The sequence below is a fragment of the Ovis canadensis genome, chromosome 8 (genome assembly GCF_042477335.2).
Source record: "Ovis canadensis isolate MfBH-ARS-UI-01 breed Bighorn chromosome 8, ARS-UI_OviCan_v2, whole genome shotgun sequence".
In the NCBI taxonomy this organism is placed as follows: Eukaryota; Metazoa; Chordata; class Mammalia; order Artiodactyla; family Bovidae; genus Ovis; species Ovis canadensis.
The window spans coordinates 84847884-84869737 of NC_091252.1; the positions used below are offsets into that span (position 1 = coordinate 84847884).

At 39.5% G+C, this 21854-nt stretch overlaps 1 protein-coding gene across 2 annotated transcripts in view; it reads right to left on the bottom strand.

Moving 5' to 3' along the window:
• The window catches only part of LATS1 (large tumor suppressor kinase 1), a 38388-nt gene extending 20415 nt beyond the window's left edge, over window positions 1–17973 (bottom strand). For both annotated transcript variants that reach the window (XR_011258666.1, XM_069598679.1), the window contains exons 1-3: window positions 17527–17973; window positions 5597–6073; window positions 1058–1205 (exon numbers count right to left, since the gene is read on the bottom strand). Coding sequence is in view for 1 of the 2 variants with exons in the window: in XM_069598679.1 (XP_069454780.1) it covers window positions 1058–1205; window positions 5597–5938 (490 nt within the window). In the remaining variant the exon portion in view is untranslated. The remainder of the gene's footprint in view (window positions 1–1057; window positions 1206–5596; window positions 6074–17526) is intronic.
• Window positions 17974–21854: the final 3881 nt, after the last annotated feature.

The following is a 21854-nucleotide window of genomic DNA, read 5'->3' on the forward strand; positions in this document are numbered from 1 at the left end:
ACAACAATATGAAGTACGCCCATAAGAAAAACTTTCCGTAAATCCTTGAAAATTTACTTTTACCTAATCATCAGAAATGTACAAAGACTTAGGTAAAAGGGCCTTTACTTCAGTATGTCTGTAACGGCCAAAAGAAAAAAAAAAAGGAGCCAGACAAATGTCAAAAAATGAAAGGCTGGCTAAATAACATATGTGACAAATCTATCTCACTGTAGCCAAGTGTTTTGTAGGCCACTTAATAACAATGAAAGTTATACACGGTGAAGTAAGTGAATAAAGCAGCTTTTAATATGCCCTCTGCTTTCACTCAGAGAAGGCGATGGCACCCCACTCCAGTACTCTTGCCTGGAAAATCCCATGGATGGAGGAGCCTGGTAGGCTGCAGACCATGGGGTCGCTAAGAGTCGGACATGACCGAGCAACTTCCCTTTCACTTTTCACTTTCACGCACTGGAGAAGGAAATGGCAAGCCACTCCAGTGTTCTTGCCTGGAGAATCCCAGGGACGGGGGAGCCTGGTGGGCTGCCATCTATGGGGTTGCACAGAGTCAGACACAACTGAAGTGACTTAGCAGCAGCAGCAGCTGCTTTCACTTAAACAATAAACAAAATACACACATATAAATCCACTCATTTTTCACAGGAAAAAAAGACTAAGAAATAAAACATACCAAAGTCTGGTGGGTATTTATAGTGGTGCTTTATTTCTTTTACTGTCTAAATCTATGACGAACATGTTTCACAATAAGAAAAGATTATATACATGAAAAATGAATAGTCTGAATGATAATATTTATGGTTAAAAAGAAAAATATTTCAGTTGCATTATAACCAATCAAGCAGTTCTCAACCTAGACTGCTCCTTATCAGAATTAACTATGGAACTTTAGGTCCCCATCTGCAAATTCATTTTGGTTTAACAACTATAATGTTATTATTCTGGCTTAAGACTCTCACTGTGATGCTTTTAACAGTTCCTAGGATAAAACATTTTATATACTTGAATATTTTTAAATATTATAAAATAAGATTAGAAAAAAAAAAACATGATTAATCACCTGGCTTCAAGTTGGCATTAACAGGTCTGGCAGCTGCTGTGGCCATCTGTTCCCGTCGAGGATCTTGATAACTCATTTTACTGATGAATTCAATTGCGGCTTCTATACTTCTGTTATTAGTTTTCTGAAGAGCTTGTATAACCATATCCTGACATGAAGTTTAATAAAATTTAAATCATATAATTAATAAGAAGGAAAGAACACTATAACTTCCACTAGAGAAGTTCATAATTTTGAGGAACAAGGCCTCAAGCCATAATCTAATGTCCTGTTTGTAAAACTACTATGAGGGGGAGGGGCAAGATAAGGGTAGGGTATTAAGAGGTATAAACTACTATAGCTAAAATAAATAAGCTACAAGGTATAGCACAGTAAAAGTATAAAAATCTATACAATCTCAAATTACTAAAGAAAACAAAACAAACCCTCAAATCCTTCAAATGTTTCTTCAATATTTTCACCTTTATGTAAAGTATTCCTGTTTTCTTCTAGGGTTTTTTCCCAGATATAGTCATAACATGCTTCTGAATTTTCTCATTCTTAATTTCATTCTTACATAAACAGAGACTATCAGATTGTTAAAAACAGTATCAATCAACATACTGGAAACCACTCTTTTGCATCATGGAAAGTAGTTTATTAAACTTCTCTGTGTGTTTATTAGTAAAAGACCTACGTTATTCTGGTTCCTACCTTCTTAAGAGTTTAAGGACACAAATATAGGACAAATGGTAGAGGGAAAACACTCAGACTTTATATGATTATACAAAGACTTTAGGAGACTATGTGGTATGACAGAAAAAAAAAGGAGTTTGAGATCAACTGGAACCAAAGTCTGAGTTCCAGCAGCCCTGTATTATTTTCTCATGCTTAGAAGCAAAAATACACTCCAGCCTCACTTTAAAACTGAGTGAACTTTGGCACCTTAATTTAACATCTCAGAGCTCAATTTCTTCATCTGTAATTCACTCAGAATTGACATGAGGATTACACAAGAAAATATGTGAAAGCACAGCAGCACAGTGCCTGGAGCTCAGATACGGCTTGTTCTCCTGCTCTGTTCCTTATCCTTTATGTTATGTAAACACAGATTATACACTAACATGCAGAAAGTATACTGATACGCATTTTTCAAGAGGGAGGCAGCTACTTACTTGTCCTATAGGATTTACTATTTCAAAAACTACTTTTAAATGAAAAACGGCTTAGGAAGACTAATGGGTGGAACAGACACTGTTAGACAATCGTCTTACACAAAATGACTGGAGGTGACTGTGAGGCCTAGTGAAAAAAGGCTGTGGCAGAGACTTGCTGCTTACTCAAGATCTATTCTTTCTTTAAAAAGTTACTAGGATTTTGATTGAAGTTTTCCTTATACCTACAGTGGCCACATGACAATTCTGACCAATGAGACAAAAACACAAGGATTTCTGGAGGAACGCTGCTATCACTGATTTAGGTATTGGTCCTTCTTGTGTCCTATTTCTTAGACAACAGATAAAAAGGTACACTGTGGTCACATTTTATGTGATCAGACTTTGCAAATTTGTAGTGAGACACAAAGGATTAGTAAGTCTCACTTTATGTGCAAATTTAAAATAATACAAATCACCCAAATTAAAATTCATCAGAGTGCTTAACTTTAAAACTGTTAAACCAAGTGAACTGCAAACTGTATTTATGCTATTATCACATGGCAGTGCCATCTCAGTTGGTAAGAAAACTGATATCCACCATTCTTGTTCAACACTGTGAAAACCATATCCTTAAGCACATTAGAATTTCAGCTTGTGATTTTGATGATTAATTATTATGCTTTTATTTTTGAATTTTATTGCTATATGGTAAAATATTTGTTACATCTGTAACAATATCAACCAAGTGTTCCTTAAGTGGGGGTGTTAGTGCCTGTGTGAAAAAGAGCACCCTCAAATCAGTAACTTTGGAATATAAGTCCTGTATGATAGAAAACATTATGTCCATATTGCTGTGCTTTGGTTGCTTAGAAGCAAAAATATATCCCAGTGATTGTAGCTATATGTGACCTAAGAATACAGTGATCCTATTTCATATTTATTCTCATGAGGAAATTAATCTTGAAATATTTAAGGCAAAAAAACAAAAAACAACCCAGAGTAAGTGAAAACTGAATCAGAATTTTGAAGTACCAAGTTAGGATCTTGAACAAATTCTGCAATACAATGGGAAGCTATCAGAAAGAATGATTCAGGAGGCAGAAGTAAATTGCCATACTCTTTATACCATTGCCAAGTATAAATAATACCATTCCTTCCTTATTTGAATTAATGAGGATTAATAAATGTCTAAATGTTTTCAGTAAAGCTACTAATGTCATAAGGTAAACAATTTTGAAATGTGTGATTGCAGTAAAGCTAACATCTTTGCAATGCAAAGCAACTCTTGTTATTATTGCCAACAGATAAAGAACAGGACACTGACCAATGCCTTACAATTCTTAAAACTGTTTATGTTAGAAAAAAATTTTAAGTTCCTTAAAACTATGGTGGCTTCCCTTGTGGCTCAGCTGGTAAAGAATCCACCTGCAATGGGTGAGACCTGAGTTCAATCCCTGGGTTGGGAAGATTCCCTGGAGAAGGGAAAGGCTAACCACTCCAGTATTCCAGCCTGGAGAATTCCATGGACTATACAGTCCATGGGGTCACAAAGTATCGGACATGACTGGGCAACTTTCACAGTAAGGGAATGGAGCATTTTTGTTATGATTCCCTATCCTGTCTGATGGGTTCACACACAGTAAGTGTTCCATAAATATGTATTTAATGATGTGACTTAATCTGACACACATTATCACTTAAGGGTCTTTATAGTATAGCCATGTGCTTTCCTAAACTTCCTCTTCCTAGTACTATGTAAGAGGAAAGTAAAAGATCATGATTCAGCCTTCTCTTTATTCTCTGCCGTGTGACTAAAGTATTAGGAAGAAAGTACTCTAAACAATCTCCATTCAAGCCATTTCTTTAATCCCCCAACTATTAACCAGGTCTTCTCCTCTACATATATTTTCTGGTGCAAATCCAACATTTTTAGAACATTTAAATATAAAATTAATAGGAAATAAGATTAATCAAATGAAGAGAATGGGCCAGAAATAATCTTTTTTCTTCCTAGTTTTGTTGCAAATTTCCCTTTTCAAATCCATTACTATAATGCCTACTTAGGTTCTCATTTTTGAAATTAAACATAGAGATAGCTGAAAATGTGGTCACTAGAATATTAACAAAGTGAAGAAATTTTAAGGGTAATTATTTTTGTGTGGTGAAGCTAAAGGTAATTTTTAGTTTTTTTCCTTATATGGTTTAATTTTTAACACGGAATAGATACTTTTGAAATCAGGAAAAAAGTTACAATAATTTTTAAAGAAAATGTAATCAATGCCTGATTATTCACACTTAGTTATAATTTTCATGGTGAATTTTTACCTAGAATGATTTCTGCCATTTAAAATATTCACCTGAAGAATATAATCACGGAAAAGAAATTTTATTAGTTAAACAAAATATGATTAAATAATAAAGGCTATGAAAACTTTAAAAATGAGTTCTAAAGGTAAAAATATTAAAGTCAGTATAATTAACATGAACTGAAATTTCATCAAAAAACTGAAATTCTTGGAGATTGATCAACAAGTAAATTTTTAGTTTTTGTGAGTTTAAGACTTGTATCTGAGAGTTATGTGAGCATAACTGCTTAATGATATCTCTGATTGTACTTCCTTCTCTGTAACATAAGCTTAAACTTCATATCCTTAGGGCTATCATTTCAACAGCCACTCAGCTCACCATAGCAACTATGACACACAAGCAGATGTCCTTCCCCTGACCCTACCTGTGGCTTTCCTCACGTGCACTTTGGCTCTGACTTCATAACCTTTTAAATCTCAGAACCACAGAAAAAAACTAAAGAAATATTAATTATTTTGCTTCAATAACTAATGAAATTGTAAACAACATTCTTTGCTTGTAGAATGTACATATTTGTATGACTCATTGGAAAAGACCCTAATGCTGGGAAAGACTGAAGGCAGGAGGAGAAGGGGACGACAGATGATGAGATGGTTGGATGGCATCACTGACTTGGTGGACATGAGTTTGAGCATGTTGGTGATGGACAGGGAAGCCTGGTGTGTTACAGTCCATGGGGTCACAAAGAGTCGGACACGACTGAGTGACTGTACTGACGGTAGTTGGTGGTTCAGTCGCTAAGTCATGACCGACTCTTGCGACCCCCATGGACTGTAGCCTGCCAGGTTCCTCTGTCCATGGGATTCTCCAGGCAAAAATACTGGAGTGGGTTGCTATTTCCTTCTCCAGGAGATCTTCCCAACCCAGGAATCAAACCCAAGTCTCCTGCACTGCAGGCAGATTCTCTAGGGACTGAGCTACCAGGGAAGCCCTACATATTTGTGTACATAAATAAATCCTCAAAGGCAACACTTAGGCAGATCACCTAAAGTGCTACACAGTGTAAGTTAAGAAAAATTCTTTTACCAGTGCTTACCTCATCAAATCCAGCAGCTTGCAAGTCTTGAAGCATTTGTGGATTAACTTCTGAAGGACTCCGACTTGTTTCATTTGCAAATGGCTGTAGAGAGTTTCGAATTTCCAGTAAGGCTTTATGATGCATCCCAAACTTGGGTGGATTTCTGACTTGCCGCGGATCTTCAGCTGACATTTTACCCATGTTTTGCTCAGCCTTAGCAGCATCCGATGGTTTGGATAAGTTCCTAAGGGATTCCCGAATTTCTTGCAGCATCTGCCGACTGCTGCCAGTGTAGTTACTGGCAGGAAAGGTCTTAGGCCTCATTTGTCTATATCCTTCTGGCTTTTCACTTCTCTTCATGAAAACATCTATATGTATAACCCACACAAAAGACTTCTTTAACAGCTACTTGATTGAGATTCAGAGCTTTCCCTTGAGCAAAACTTAAAAAAATCTTTTGCAGAAGTCCCCAGGAATGCTACAATTCTTTACAATCTAAATAAAAGAAAAAATAAACAAAGCTATAAAGTGACTGACTGATAAAGCAGTGCCATGCACAGCAGGTATCCCCTTATCCAGGGGGTATACCTTTTAAGACCACAAGTAGATGCCTGAAACTTCAGATAGTACCCAACCCTATATATACAGTAGACATCTGAACAACATGGGCTTGAACTGCATGGGTCCACTCATATGTGAATTTTTTTCAACAAACACGTACTACAGTAAACACAATCTGGTGGTTGGTTGAATCCAAGGATGCTGAATGGAGGGCTGACTGTAAAGTTATACTCAAATTTTCAATGGCACAAAGGCACGGCACCCCAGCCCTTGAGCTGTTCAAGAGTCAACTGTACTGTTTTTTCCTATACATACATAACTATGATAAAGTTTAATTTAGGTACAGTAAAAAATTTAACAACTAATAATAAAGTAGAACAGCTATGGGAATTCCTTGGCAGTCCAGTGGTTAGGATTCTGTACTCTCATTCCCCAGATGCCTCAAGTTCAATACCAGGTCAGGGAACTAACATCCCACAAGCCGTGGGGCGCTTCCCCCTCCCCCCTCCCCCCAAAAAAGACTTATAACAACATACATGTAACAACATGAATGTAGTTTCTCTCTTAAAATACCTTACTGTATAAATGTTATGTCTTAACTAAGCACATATCATATACTGGGGCGATAACTTTCATAGTTTGAGGTGTAAGAGCATAACTAGTACACATTTCTGTTTTTCTTTTGCACAACCACAATTTTGTGTATAGAAGATTTGTTCTTATGGCAGATCTTAAAGCCTCAGTACATATTTTTTTTCTTATTAAACTGAGAACTTTCACTTTAAACAAGCACTTGATGGCTTTTCTTTGGCATATCTGAATTGCCAGCATCACTACTCTTGTGCTTTGGGGCCGTTATTAAATTCTCTCAGTATCTAGGTTGCACTTCATTTATAGCCATCTAGGCATTCCTTTAGTTTGGGTTTCAACTCCAAGTTAGCCATCATTTTACTATTCTTATTTACCATTCCAAAGATGGTTCTCCTTAATAGAGAGGAAAAAAATGAAATAAGAATAGTTTTGCTTCTCTATGTCAAGATACATTTGCCTTTCATTCCCCTAACACAGAAACTGGTAAATATAGGCAGTGCAGAAGTATCTGTTAAACTAATAAATGCAAGTGATTTATTCCTTTTTACTCTGAAGAAAATACAATTTTATTTCAATTATTAAAAAGAAATGCACCCTATTGAAAAAATTCAAATATCATGTAATTATGTAAGGTAGAAGTCCCTTATAATTCCCTCCCTCAACAGAGAATCACTGCAGTAGGCTGAATAATAACATCCCCAAAGCTAACCACTTCCTAATCCTTGGAATCTGCAAATGTTACCTTATTTGGAAAAAGGGACTTTGCAGATATCATTAAAGGATCTTCAAATGGGGAAATTATCACAGATTATCCAGTTGAGCAAGTACATGCATGAGAGGCAGGGGGAGATCTGATACACAGAAGAGATGGAGGCAATATGACCATGGAGGCAGGGACTAGGGGGTGCAGCCAGAAGCCAAGGAATGCTGGCAGCCAAACGAAGATGGAAATGCTTTTCTCCTAGAACCTCTAAGGAACAGTGGCCTCACTGATGATTTAATTTTGGGCCAGTGACACTGATTTTGGAATTCTTGTCTCTAGAACTGTAAAAGCATACATTTATGCTGTTTTAAGCTTTCAGTTTTATAGTAATGTGATTGGGTTGGCCCAAACCCAAACAAACTTTTGGGCCAATCCAATATATAAGATGAAAGAAAGCAACATAATCACTACTTTTTAAAGTCACTATTATTAATACTGCATATATAATATTTTTATTCTTAATCAAAATGGGATCACAACACGCAGAATACATTATTCTTTTACATTATCATGTGAATTTACAAGAAAAGAATGTCATGCTGACCAAACTTAAATGACCAAGGAACTCTTTCCTCCACAGCATTTTATGAAATTCATGCTCTGTGTACTATACTTTAGAAAATGCTGAACCAGAGAGATTAACTCTAGTCCTATATTTACAAAGGACTATATTTAAAGGTCTGTCTAATCAAGGCTATGATTTTTCCAGTGGTCATGTCTGTATGTGAGAGTTGGACTATGAAGAGGGCTGAGCGCCAAAGAATTGATGCTTTTGAACTGTGGTGTTGGAGAGGACTCTTGGGAGTCCCTTGGACTGCAGGGAGATCAAACCAACCAATCTAAGGGAAATCAGTCCTGGATGTTCATTGAAGGACTGATGCTGAGGCTGAAACTCCAAAGCTTTGGCCACCTGATGTGAAGAACTGACTCCTTGGAAAAGACCCTGATGCTGGGAAAGATTGAGGGCAAGAGGAGATAGGAACAACAGAGGATGGGATGGTTGGATGGCATCACCGACTCGATGGACATGAGTTCGAGCAAGCTTCGGGAGTTGGTGATGGAGGTCTGGCGTGCAGCAGCCCATGGGGTCGCAAGGAGTTGGACACAGCTGAGCAGCTGAACTGAACTGATATTTAACTCTGTACTTTGACAATTACTCAAATGTAGTTACTAACATTCCTAACATCCAAGTGAGTGCACAATAGTCATAGAAATGACTGAGTTCTGGGATATGTGTAATAATGTGTTTTAGGTTTACATAAACAAATAATTAGTTTATACTTTTTCAAATACAGACTGAAATATTATACTTGTGAATAAATATGATGCCTGGAACTTCAAAATAATCTGATTTTATGATGATTTGGATGAGACAAAAGAGTGATAAACTGATTATTGTTGTAGCTGGGTGACGGGTACCTGAGAGTTCACTGTACTATTTCCTCTACTTTTGTGTACACTTGAATTTTCCAAAACAGAAAGTTAAAAAATAAAGAAAAGGAAATGACTCTGGATCTTGGAATGGTTCTGCTACAAATTATTCTGATTCAAATACAAAGTACACTAAAACACACAGGGTTTCTTTAAAGAAACTATCAATAGCATGTAACAATATCTTTTCAACATTAGCTTTTCAAGGAGAATAATAGAAACATAGTTTTTTTTTAACTTAAAAAAACCTGGAATATAATTGTTTTACAAAGTTTCTGTATTTAAATGTTCATTTCAACTAGGAGATTACCTGCATCACTTGACTTCAGAAATGGCGAAATGGAGGAAATACGGCATATGTTTATTTTCAATCATTGTTTATTAATCTCTGTGGCAGAGACTATATTGACATACTGTCCTCTATTTCCCAGATTAGTTGCCAAAGCCCTGCAAGTAGATGTCTGTGAGGCAGTTCTGGGCTGAGGCAGTTGAAAGCTGGTGTGGTTCTCCATCTGTCATTTTCCTGCTTCAGTGACAATCTAGGTGACATTTTGAGATGGTAGCCTCCAATTTATGGAGGCACTGTAGGTCCCTAAGCCACTGAATAGCTTACTACTGACCCCAATGGGGCTCTGTGTGAGCAAGACAGGAATCTCTGATATGTGAAGCCATTGATATTTTAGGATTTGTTACCACAAAACAGTTTAGTATTATGTGGCAATAAAGACCATCCAAAACAAGCAGAGTCTATTTACTCAGAGCTTACTACAGGAAGGGAGTTAGCCACCATCACTTGTGTTTAGCAGAGACTCAAAGGCACGCATGGGAGTGGAAAAACTTTATACCGAAAAAAGAGGGAAGACTTCAAGTATGCTCTACCATAATGAAGTTGGAGGCCGGCTAACTAGAAGTACAGCATCCTGATTGCTTTGGGAAGCATATTTGGTTTTCTCTGCTTGGTCCTGAGGCAGGGTGACAACTACTGATCAAGACTTGACTCTTTGGGACTACTGAAACTAAGACTGTGCGTCACAGTTCTATTTTCATATATGATCTGGCCTCTGCGTATCTGTATACATAGTCTCTCATTATCCTAATACAGAAGTTGATACCTAGACGTGAGGTGCTGCTATAACATAAACATAACATGGTATTGGCTAAGTGGCCAGGCTGAGGGCTTCAAGGGAATGATACTGGAGGCTGGACAAATGGAGAACCATGTTTCACAGTAGCAAAATATTTGATAAAGTGATTTGCCTGTTATAACTTCCAAGGTAACAAGGAGCCCTACTGAACTTGTAGTTCCACGAAATGAGTTTGGAAAAGAGAATTTTAGAAATGTATGTAGGCTGCTATAGGCTATCTGGCAAAGCATTATAAATAAAGGATAAGGTCATGAAAGAAGCAGCTTACTTGTAAACAAAAATAGAAGGGGATAGAGTCCAGAAATTTAAAGTCTTGTAGAACTGGAAAAGCAGCTTGCTTTTAGACCGAAACACGAAGGGATAGAATTCAGAGATTCTGAATGCAGATGCTCAGTGAAACCTCTTAGCTGCCTAAGAGGCCAGGTGGCTTAAAACAAACAAACAAAAAAAACAACATTAAGGGTATGGCCTTCCCTCAAATAACCAATTGAGAAGAGAAACCAGAGTTCTAAAATCTTTGGATGAGGTTCCTAACACCTGTGAACTTTTGTATGGTTACTGACACATGGAACTGACTGGAACTAAACACATCAGAGGCTTTCTAACTTTGAGGAAACTGTTTTGTTAACCATTCAAGCTCAAACTAAAAAAACTTTCAGCTCTTGGGCAACAAAACAAAAACCTCTGGGCTCTTAACTTCTTTGAGCAGTGACTTAGTCAAAAAGATTTGCACCTTCCAAAGAGGAATATTTCCCCAAAGCTCACACTTCATAGGTGACCAAGGATGGAAAAGGAAAAAGAACTCCCTGTTTCTTGGAGGACAATGGCCAACAGTAACAGAGAACAAAGGATGAGGCAGTTCCTCCAAGGAATCTCCTCTTCTTCCAGGGCTGGTTGCTTTCACAAGATCTGCCTGTGGAGGTTTTAAAATTATGTTATCAGAAACTGCTATTTCCCATTCTTCTTTTCCTTTTTAAAAAGATTTACTTGTTTATTTAGAGCTATGATGGGTCTTCATCGCTGTACTTGTGCTTTCTCTAGTTGTGGCAAGCAGGGGCTACTCTCTAGTCGTGGGGCAAGGGCTTCTCACTGCAGTGGCTTCTCTTGTTGTGGAGCAAGGGCTCCAGGCATACAGCTTTAGTAGTTGCGGCACACGGGCTCTAGAGCTCGAGCTCAGTTGCTCCCTGTCACGTGGGATCTTCCCAGACTGGGGATCAAACTGGTGTCCCTTGCACTGCAAGGCAGATTCTTAACCACTACACCACCAGGGAAGTCCCCTCTTCTTCTTTTCTAATAGTACTGCTTATTATGGCCCTCCTGTCCTTGTTCTACCATTGTGTACACGGTGAACGAGAGGTAACGAGAGGATGACAGACAGCGAGAGTGAGGATAACGTCACAGATCTCTGGACCAAGAGGAGCTATATTTGGACCTGATGGAGAGATTACTGGACATACGGAACACAGGACCTGTGTGTGAATATAACTACTGCTGCTTAGGACCCAATATGCTAGCAAGAGAATAACATAGTACTATGAATGTCTTTCTAGGACAGAAAGTATAGTGTTTTCTTGATTCCAAGATACATGCTTTTCCACATTTTAACATTTTTGAAATCGAGCATATCTTAAAAGCAATATTAAAAGGAATTTGCCAGCTCCAAACCAGAGAAGATCTGGAACAGCAGAGAACACAGGTAACTTGACCATCAGTTCAATTCAGTTAAGTCGCTCAGTCTCAGTCGTGTCCGACTCTTTGCGACCCCATGAATCACAGCACACCAGGCCTCCCTGTCCATCACCAACTCCCGGAGTTCACTCAGACTCACGTCCATCGAGTCCGTGATGCCATCCAGCCATCTCATCCTCTATCGTCCCCTCCTCCTCCTGCCCCCAATCCCTCCCAGCATCAAAGTCTTTTCCAGTGAGTCAACTCTTTGCATGAGGTGGCCAAAGTACTGGAGTTTCAGCTTTAGCATCATTCCTTCCAAAGAAATCCCAGGGCTGATCTCCTTCAGAATGGACTGGTTGGATCTCCTTGCAGTCCAAGGGACTCTCAAGAGTCTTCTCCAACACCACATCTCAAAAGCATCAATTCTTTGGCGCTCAGCCTTCTTCACAGTCCAACTCTCACATCCATACATGACCACAGGAAAAACCATAGCCTTGACTAGATGGACCTTAGTTGGCAAAGTAATGTCTCTGCTTTTGAATATGCTATCTAGGTTGGTCATAACTTTCCTTCCAAGGAGTAAGCATCTTTTAATTTCATGGCTGCAGTCACCATCTGCAGTGATTTTGGAGCACACACAAAAAATAAAGTCTGACACTGTTTCCACTGTTTCCCCATCTATTTCCCATGGAGTGATGGGACCAGATGCCATGATCTTTGTTTTCTGAATGTTGAGCTTTCAGCCAACTTTTTCACTCTCTTTTACTTTCATCAAGAGGCTTTTTAGTTCCTCTTCACTTTCTGCCATAAGGGTGGTGTCATCTGCATATCTGAGGTTATTGATATTTCTCCCAGCAATCTGGATTCCAGCTTGTGCTTCTTCCAGTCCAGCGTTTCTCATGATGCACTCTGCATATAAGTTAAATAAGCAGGGTGACAATATACAGCCTTGACGTACTCCTTTTCCTATTTGGAACCAGTCTGTTGTTCCACGTACAGTTCTAACTGTTGCTTCCTGACCTGCATACAGATTTCTCACTTGACCATAAGTAAAAGGTCAAATTTCCTTGTCACTTCAATTGCATTATTTTCACTGGCAGCACCACATGTGGTTGAATCTAGACCTTTGATTAATCTTCAAAATGTCTTCAAAAGATTTCACTATGATGTAACATTATGTATTTAGAAACTGTCATCCAATATGCAATGCAATTAAAGGCATAAACTGCTGTCAAATTTCGGTGAGATCATAGAATTTTCAAAGAAAAGAGTCTTTTATGAAGGACAAGCATTCAGACATGAAATATCTGTCAAAACCTTTTGAGTTACCTTCAGAAGTTGTTTAATTTCTAGCAATAACTCACTCAACTCAGAAAAAACAAACAAACAACAAAACCTAAGAGGTTAAGCAAAAAGGAAGACAAAACTCCAATATTCTTCAATATGCCTCATATTATATACTCAATCATAAAGACAATAAAGAGGTTGAAGATTATTAGCTGGGGTCATAAAAAGCAACACACCATCATGATGTTATATGAAGCCCAAAGTAAATGAGAAGAATTCCAGATTCTGAATGTGAAAAAGGCTGAGGCTCAAAAAAATTGAAAGGCATACAATTGAAGGGATAAATGTATGCCACTGAAGGTTAGTTAAAAACCATGTTTATTTCCTTTGCCCTGAAAAACTGTTACTAAAAAGACTGCTTGTTTTAGACTTATTAATGGTATCATGGAATGGAGGAAATTGACAATTCAATGTCATCTTTTAAAATAACTATATTGAATTACATCATGTAGATGTATCATAACTTATCTATCCCCTACTGATGTTCCTTTAGGCTATTTCCAATTTTTTGCTATTATAATGTTTTAAACATTGATCACTTCAACTGTATTGGTAATATTCCAGTTCTGAGGATGGGTGGTGAGTTCATGGGTATTCACTTTATTATGCTTCATAGCTTACATGTATACACATGTTCTTTGTACATATAAAAGTTAATAAAAATTGTGGCAATAAAAATTCTTGGGTTGGGACCTCCACTGCAAGGGGGCATGGGTTTGATCCCTGGTCAGGGAACTAAGATTCCACATGCCACGCAGTGGTATAGCCAAAAATAAATACATAAATAATGAAGTGCATAATTCAATCATTACAGAATTGTAACCATTGAAACAATCCATTAAAAAAAAAAAAACTTTGTGTGCCAATTATTGAGCATTTCCCTTTAAGATAAATTCCTAGAAGTGTAAGGAATTACTGGGTCAAAGAGAATAAGCATTTAAAATTCTTATACTTATTATTTAGGTTGCCTTCCAGAAAGCTGTACTAATTTACAAGCCCTCCAACAATGTATAGTTGACCCTGGCATTAACAAATGTGAAAATGATATGTGAAAACTCAAGAAGTAGAGAACATTTTTAAAACAACTCTTCAACACTAAACAGCTTACCTCTTTAACCCACACCACACTGGTGCCAGATGAGTCTTTCTAATATAGTCCTGACCATGTTACCTCACTACTACAGAGCCCTCAATGATTCCTTTAGCTTAGTAATTAAAGCCAGAGATCTGGGTCAAAGAGCAGGGTACAAATCCCAGTTCTGCTAGCAACTAGCTTTGTGATCTTCAAATTGGGCAACAGTCCTATTTAAATAGGGTTATTTTAAGCATTAAATAAGGTTAATACCTGTCAAATGTTTAGAATAAGGGCCTGATTCAATAAATGTTATTATCTTCTTACTCTTTTCACCATCTTACCCACCCAGATTCTCCTGGATGTAACAGACACCCTAATCGAACCGAATTACTTGCTCTCAGCTAACGTACCCTGTGCTTTTCTACTTTCATGTTCTTACCCTTCCTGTTCACTCTTCTTGGGAAAACCTCTGCCATACTTATCCTTGAAGAAATGAAACCCAGCCTTTAAGGTACCATTCAAATGCTTCCTTCAAGAAGTTTTTATTGAAATGTTAGTTGCTATCCTATCTAAGTGCACTTTACAAAGTCAAATAAAACTTATTTTTCCTGCTAAATCACAAGAGCATAAGATGTGTTGGGAATATATATATATATATATATTCTTCAGATGAGACGATCGATCCAGAGGGGTAAAGTGGCCTGCCTAAGATCATATAGCCAGCTGGAAGTCATGCTAGAAATGGACTCCTCATAACCTGAATCAGTCCAGGGCTCTTTTTATCATACCTACATCTTGAGTCTTCCTAAGGGATTATGATTCACATTCTCTGAAGGAACTCTTCAATTTGTTAGACTGGACGGACAAAACCTCCATTTCTTAGAAAGTTCAGACCTTGATCAAATGTGCAAGGACCTACTGTGTAGCACATGGAGCTCTGCTCAATGTTAGGTGGCAGTCTGGATGGGAGGGGAGTTTGGGGGAGAACGGATACATGTATATGAATGGCTGAGTCCCTTCACTGTTCACCTGAAATTATCACAACATTGGCGATTGGCTATACCCCAATACAAAATTAGAGGTGTGTTTTTAAAAAACAACAACAACTTATAGATCATAACTGTTCCTACTATCCCATTATTCAACACTTGAAAGTCCAGTTTGCTAAGAGAGTTTTCTGATGTACACAAAGAACAAAATGAGCTCCTTCCATACCCTTCCCCCATATCCTTCCCCCTGAGATTCAAAGCTTAGTATGAGTTCCATTTTCCAGAGATAAAAGGACTGCATTAACAATGATGTGCCCTAGATTTCTTCCTTTTATAATAAATTATCATATTTTTTTAAAAGTACAAATGTAAGTCTCAAAAAATATCACTGATATCTTGTCCAGCTTTAAAGAAGTATAGATGCCATTCATTACAGCAAGAGACAGCATGTCCCCATACTTTGACTAAATCAGTTATGCGAACAGCAACAGTAATATGTACCATCTTAGCACCAAAGCCTTAGCTGCTCATACAGCAATATTCAAGAATCTCTGCATATTGATGACGTTTTCTCCAACTCACTTTCTAAGAACTTATCAAAAGTGAAAACAGTCACTATATTTTATCTTCATGCTGAAAAAGGTCGCCATTTATACTTGATAAAAATGTTGACCAATGACTAAATTACTTTTGCAGTCAACAAAAATCCCCCATTAATCTAAATATAATATCTGGAAGGAAAACTAAATCATCAGAGTGGAAACTATTCCAATTCTACATTTATGCAGAGTAATAAGGAGAAGCATTAGAAACAAAAACAAAGGGACTTCCCTGGTGGTACAGTGTATAAGAATCTGCCTGCCAATGCAGGGGACACAGGTTCAATCCCTGGTCCAGGAAGATTCCAAATGCTGCAGAGCAACTAAGCCTGAGCGCCACAACTTCTGAAGCCCATGCTCTAGAATCCCAACAAGAGAAGCCACCACAATGAGAAGCCTGCACACGGCAACTAGAGAGTCCGCTCTCCGCAACTAGAGAAAGCCTGAATGCACAACCAGAAATATTAAACAAAGAAAAACTTAAAAAAACCCACAATAAAAAACCGAAGAACCTACAGAAGGAAATCTATGTATCATAACAAAAATATGTAGCAGAAGCATTTATTATTTGCTTTTGAAGAGTGCCAAGTCATATTCAATAAATATTCAAGCACAGAAAAAAAAAAAGTGCCTTCCCTGGCATGTACCATGATCTAGTTTCTTGCAGTAGCAGCTGATCAGGGGAACACAATGCTACTTCTTTTACTGTTAAATCAGTCAAATTCCTCCACTGCCTTAGGGAATCAACAAGCTCATTTTACCCGTCTGTCAACTTATTAAATCACAAATGTGGACACCTTAGCGGAGAATATTCATTCCAATGATAAGAGTCCTACCTCTTCTTCCACATGGAGTTAATTTGATTAAAAAAAAATTCTTAATCTCCAATATATAATCCATAAAGGCCTGACAAGCTTCTGATTCAAATCCATTTCCCAAACTGGAGTGAAACAATACTATTTGTGAGATTATACTTATTTCTTACCAGATTTAAGAACTTCTACCCGACGTTATATTTTGAGTAATATGAACATACGGGTCCACAAGACATTAAATTTTGCTCCCTTAGAGAAGTACTTTCAAGCGAAGAAAACAACTTTCAGTTGGAGAGAATGGGATGAAATCAAGTCACCTGAGAGTCATTCTTTGTGATACAAATTCTTTTTGAAGTTATGCTAGTGTCCCCTTACTTTCCTTTCCTGTGTATACATACATACGCCTACTCCGTAATGATCCCTCCAGCTCTCCTACCCCTTCCAACTATGTACAGTACCTTATTTACAGAGGACTGTAAACAGAAATTCGCAGCAGTTGTTCAAGGTATACAGCATCTGGTTCCTCTGGGATCAAAGAACCGTGGCTCTTTGGCTGTACATTTCCTTCAGAACCACCTTCCGCTTTTCCCTCCTTCCTAAATACCGCTGACCCGAGAGCGATGAGGATAAGAGGGTGGAGGAGCGAGGGAAGACAGTCCGCGCAAGGCCTCCAGCGGCACAGGTCCCTCCTAGCCTAACCTGAACCTCCAAGGCCGCAAAGCCCGGGGCTCTTCCTGCAGCCCCGGGCGCGGCCAAGCCTCGCTTCCCCAGGGCAGGGCTCCTCTCAGGTCCGTGCAACCAGCCAAATTGGGCCCGCACCGGCCGCCGCGGCCCGCCCGTCCACAGCAGCCCCTGGACCTCCGCCAGCGGGGATGGGCGTGGGCCCCCACGGCCACCGCCCCGCAACTCCGGCTTTGGAGGCGAGAGTGCGCCCCACCCGCTACGACAGCCTCGGACCTACCTGCAGGGGGACAGCGGGGCTCCTGGACAGCGGCCACGGGCCCGAGGGCGGGCGCCGAGGCGGCCGGAGCCCTTCCCGGGGACCCCAAGAATCCCCGAGGGGGCAGGGCGGACAGAGGCACCGGGGGGCTGCCGCGGGCCAGCGCGGCCCGTCGCGGAGGTCGCGGGGACCTGGCTCTCCCCTCAGCACCAGGCCACCGCCGCCGCCGCCGCCATTTTGCCTTTCACTCGGTGTCGCTGCCGCCGCACTCCCTTGCAGGTTTCCCGGATGTGGGCATTTCCCGGCGTCGCTTGCGCGGGGGCCGAGGACTGGGGGCTTCTGCCCGCCTGGCGGCGGGGAGCGAGCGCGCCGCCTGCGGCCTCCCTCCCTCTGCGGTCGCCCGCTAGTCTGCGTGTCCGCCAGCTGCGTCGCCCCCGCCTCGCGCTGCCCAGGTGACTCGCCCAGTCTGGTGGCGTCAGGCTCCCTCCTCCCAAGCCCACTCAAGTATTTCAGTGTCTCTCTTTTTTTATTTGCGCTCTTTCTGTGGCCGAATATAGAATAAAAGATGCGTATCTGAAGGAGTTTATTTCTCAGAAGGAAACAGCAGTGAGTTGCCCTCTGAAACCTAGCTGTGGACGTTCAGGATTCGGGATTTCTAGAGACTTTGAAATAACTAGAATTTTGCTTAGCACTATCCGCGAGTAAATCCGTGAGTTTAAGAATTTGCTGAATCAGCCGGATTAATATATTCTCTAACCAGGACAGACTGGGGAGTTTTAGAGATTTTGATCGACCAACCGAATCGGTAGAAGAGGAAATCATTATTGCCGTAATTGGGATAATGATGACTGCAAGAAGAGGCTTTATTTCTTGTTAGATTGAATTAAAAGGTTCGGATAGGATCGTTGAGTTTATGATGTTTAAAGGTCCTTTCCACCCATTGTACAGAGCCCCTTTGCCAATTCTGCCTCTAGAAAATATATACAATTAGTATTTTCAAATATCTCATTCTTTTTTAACTAGAGGAGACTATTTGTTTTTAAAACTTCTTTTTTTTTTTCTGATGTTGAATTCGTTGTTGGCTACTGTATGGAGAAGTTCAAATGTGAAATCCTCTGTTAAAAGATTACATTCCAGGAGAGGATGGTTGAAAATCTATATCCCACAGTCACAGAGTCTGTAGAAGATATGACCCAAAGTGGCCCTAGGTCTTAACTGTCTTCAACTAGAGAACAACATTCTGTGACTTCTGTGAATCTAATATGTTCAGGGGCCTGCTTGCCCTCTGTAGGATTATGTATCTGAAAGAGCAGACTGCCCCTTGAACCTTGTCACCTGTCACCAACCCTCAGATCTTAAGCTCTTCATCTCTCTAAACCTAAAGGTGGGTATCTCCAAAACCTACTGTCTTTGGGAAAACTCCAGGATAATTCAAGGAGCTCAGGAAATTTCTCTCTATATTAAGAGGTTTACTCCTGTGAAGCTGAGGGAGAAAAGAGCAGGGAAAGAAGAGAGGGAATGCTCAGGAGAGAAGAACCAACCACAAAGATGAAAAGTGGCAGAGAATGGGAGAGGGTGGAAGTGAAAGACAAGGGAAGTAGCTCCTAGGAGTGCTGGAGTCTAAGAATGACAATACACGCCATTGTGTTTGAAGGTCTTTTAGTCACTGTGATAGAAAACCCTCGGTCCAGCTTCGGCCTATTCAGTTCTTTAGTGCTTCATGGAAGAAGGTTATTTTGCTTTTGTTGTTAAGTGTAGTTGATTTACAGTATTGTGCTAGTTTCAGGTGTACAGCAGTAATTCAGTTCTAAATGTATATATTTTTCAGATTATTTTCCATTACAGGTTATTACAAGATATTGAATGTAATTCCATGTGCTATACAGCAAACCCTTGTTGCTTGTCTATTTTATGTAGAGTAAGTTGTCTCATTTTGATTTATCAACAAAATGTAAGGGGCCAAATGTCATACTTGGGTAATTGTAGGAACAGAGGCAGCACACGTGGAAGAAGTCTGCAGAGCACTGTGGTCCTGAGAACACAGGCCTTCCCAGTTCATAATATCTTAGGGGAAGGTTCTGAACTGTGAGTAGCCATATTCTCCACTTCAGTTCAGTTCAGTTCAGTGGCTCAGTCGTGTCCGACACTTTGCGACCCCATGAACCACAGCATGCCAGGCCTGAGTGGAGAATTGTGTTCCACCTTCTTGAGAGCAGAGAATCTAGGTAAATTATTTGGAATTCTGAGCAGATTTGTCTCTCCAATTTTTTTCAAACATTATCAATGTGGACTGGACTCATGGATATTTAATAGCTTGGGAGTTTTAAAAATTGATCAGATTTTTCCAGCTTTGTCTGTTAAGAGCTCTTCCAGTTAACTTCTGTGTCCCTGTGACATACTCGCATTTGTTTTATGTGGGCATAAAACAACAACAACAAAACTTTCTCACTTTCTGGCACTGCAAAATGCTCTAAACTACCTGGTTTATTTCTTGCCTTCCAAGAAGTCTTGGTTCCTTTTATTGGGAGAATGTTAGAAACCAAATCTGGTTTGAGTTGTACTCATTGCTACTGAGGTATCCTTGCTTGTAGGATCTCTAGCTAAGAAATTTTGGTTCCATACTATGCAGGAGTAAGGTCTGTGTTTTGATTTGTTGCAGCTAGTATTTTACTGTCTGGTATTAATTAGTTTAGCTTATTTCCATGGCCTGTACAAAAATTGTTTTGAAAACTGATGCATATCTGATGGCTATGTTGGGCTGTCAACCTTTCTTCCCCCAAAGTCCAGTCATGACAGTTTGTTTATAATTAAATTTACCTGATCTGCTAGATTTTAGTCTCTTCTCCCTAATTCTGTCTTCTCACCCCCACCTCCTTTGTGGCTTTCTCTTCTAATATAGTGAAGTGTTGAAAATGTTTTGGTGCTAAGATGACTGCAGTCGAGTATGTGTGTGCATGCTCAGTTACTCAGTTGTCTGACTCTTTTAGACCCTATGGACTGTAGCCCGCCAGGTTCCTCTGTCCATGGGATTTTTCCAGACAAGAATACTGAAGTGAGTTGCCATTTCCTCCTCCAGGGGATCTTCCCAACCCAGGGATCGAACCTGAATCTCCTGTGTCTCCTGCATTGGCAGGTGGATTCTTTACCACTGAGACTGTAGTCTGTTAGTTATTTTATTCTGTATTGCCACTTAACATTAATTGTGGTTCAGAATGATACCAATGAAACAGTTTAACAGTTGCATAATTTGGCTCTACTCAGATTTCATTTCTGTAAAACAAGAGCACATCTACTGCTTCAGATCATCTAACTAGTCTGAGCTAGATATCTTGGTATCATAAGCTTAAATGAAGGCTTGATATAAATTTATACACTAGTGAGCTTAGTATGCTTCTTAGACAAGATTCTAGAATGGATTATTAAATGGATGATGTTTCCACAGTACCGTGAAATAGAAGTGTTAATTCTCAACGGACAAGGAATTTTTCAATTATGCCAAAATTTGGATAGGATGATGGCTATTCTCACAGTAGCCTTGCGAACAAGATAAATGAATGGGGCTGAATGTAAAAAATCAGGCTGGTTTACAAATATTTCAACAACTGTAGCCGAATAGTAATGACTCACGTGTCACTGATACTCGGGAAGACTCTAGGAGTGTGCCTAAGCATTATAGTCCATTTAACACAAGGGGATGAAGGTGCAGCAAGCATGCTGGGCAATTCTAAAATGATCAGCTTCTGCAGAAAGGACTGAAAGGTGATCATTAGCTCTTTCCTAAATGAAATAACATTTGTCTTAACCAGGAAGGATGTACCTATTGCAAGAATCAAAACCACTGGCGTTAACTTTAGATAGGGAAGTATGGTTCAGGGAGTATCAGGTGTGAAAAATTAAAGGTGTAAGTTAAATTAGCAGTCTAATCGAACAAGTATCAAAATAGTTAGAAAAGGCTGAGACAGCCACTACAAAGGAATATTATATCCAGAACCAAGATAGATTTCTGTCATACTCTTAGCAAGGTAGAGAACACTGGGGAAGTATTCATTTGGGAAGTCACACTTTAATGGTGGTCTTTGGCAAATGGGAAAACATAATTGTGAATTTAATTTAGTTCAGGCTGATTCAGGGCTTACTATTATCAGATATTGTGTTAAACAACTCAAAGATGGGCCCTGTTCTTGGGCTTATGGTCCAGTAGAGGGAGACAGGCTGCTCAGCAGATGGCAGTAAGCACAGTACAAGCTCTGCACAATGGGCTTTTGATGCAGAGTACAATTTAGTCCAGATTGTTAAGAGGCCACCGAAGGGTTTCTTGAGAAAATGACACCTAAAAGGAGTTCAGAAAG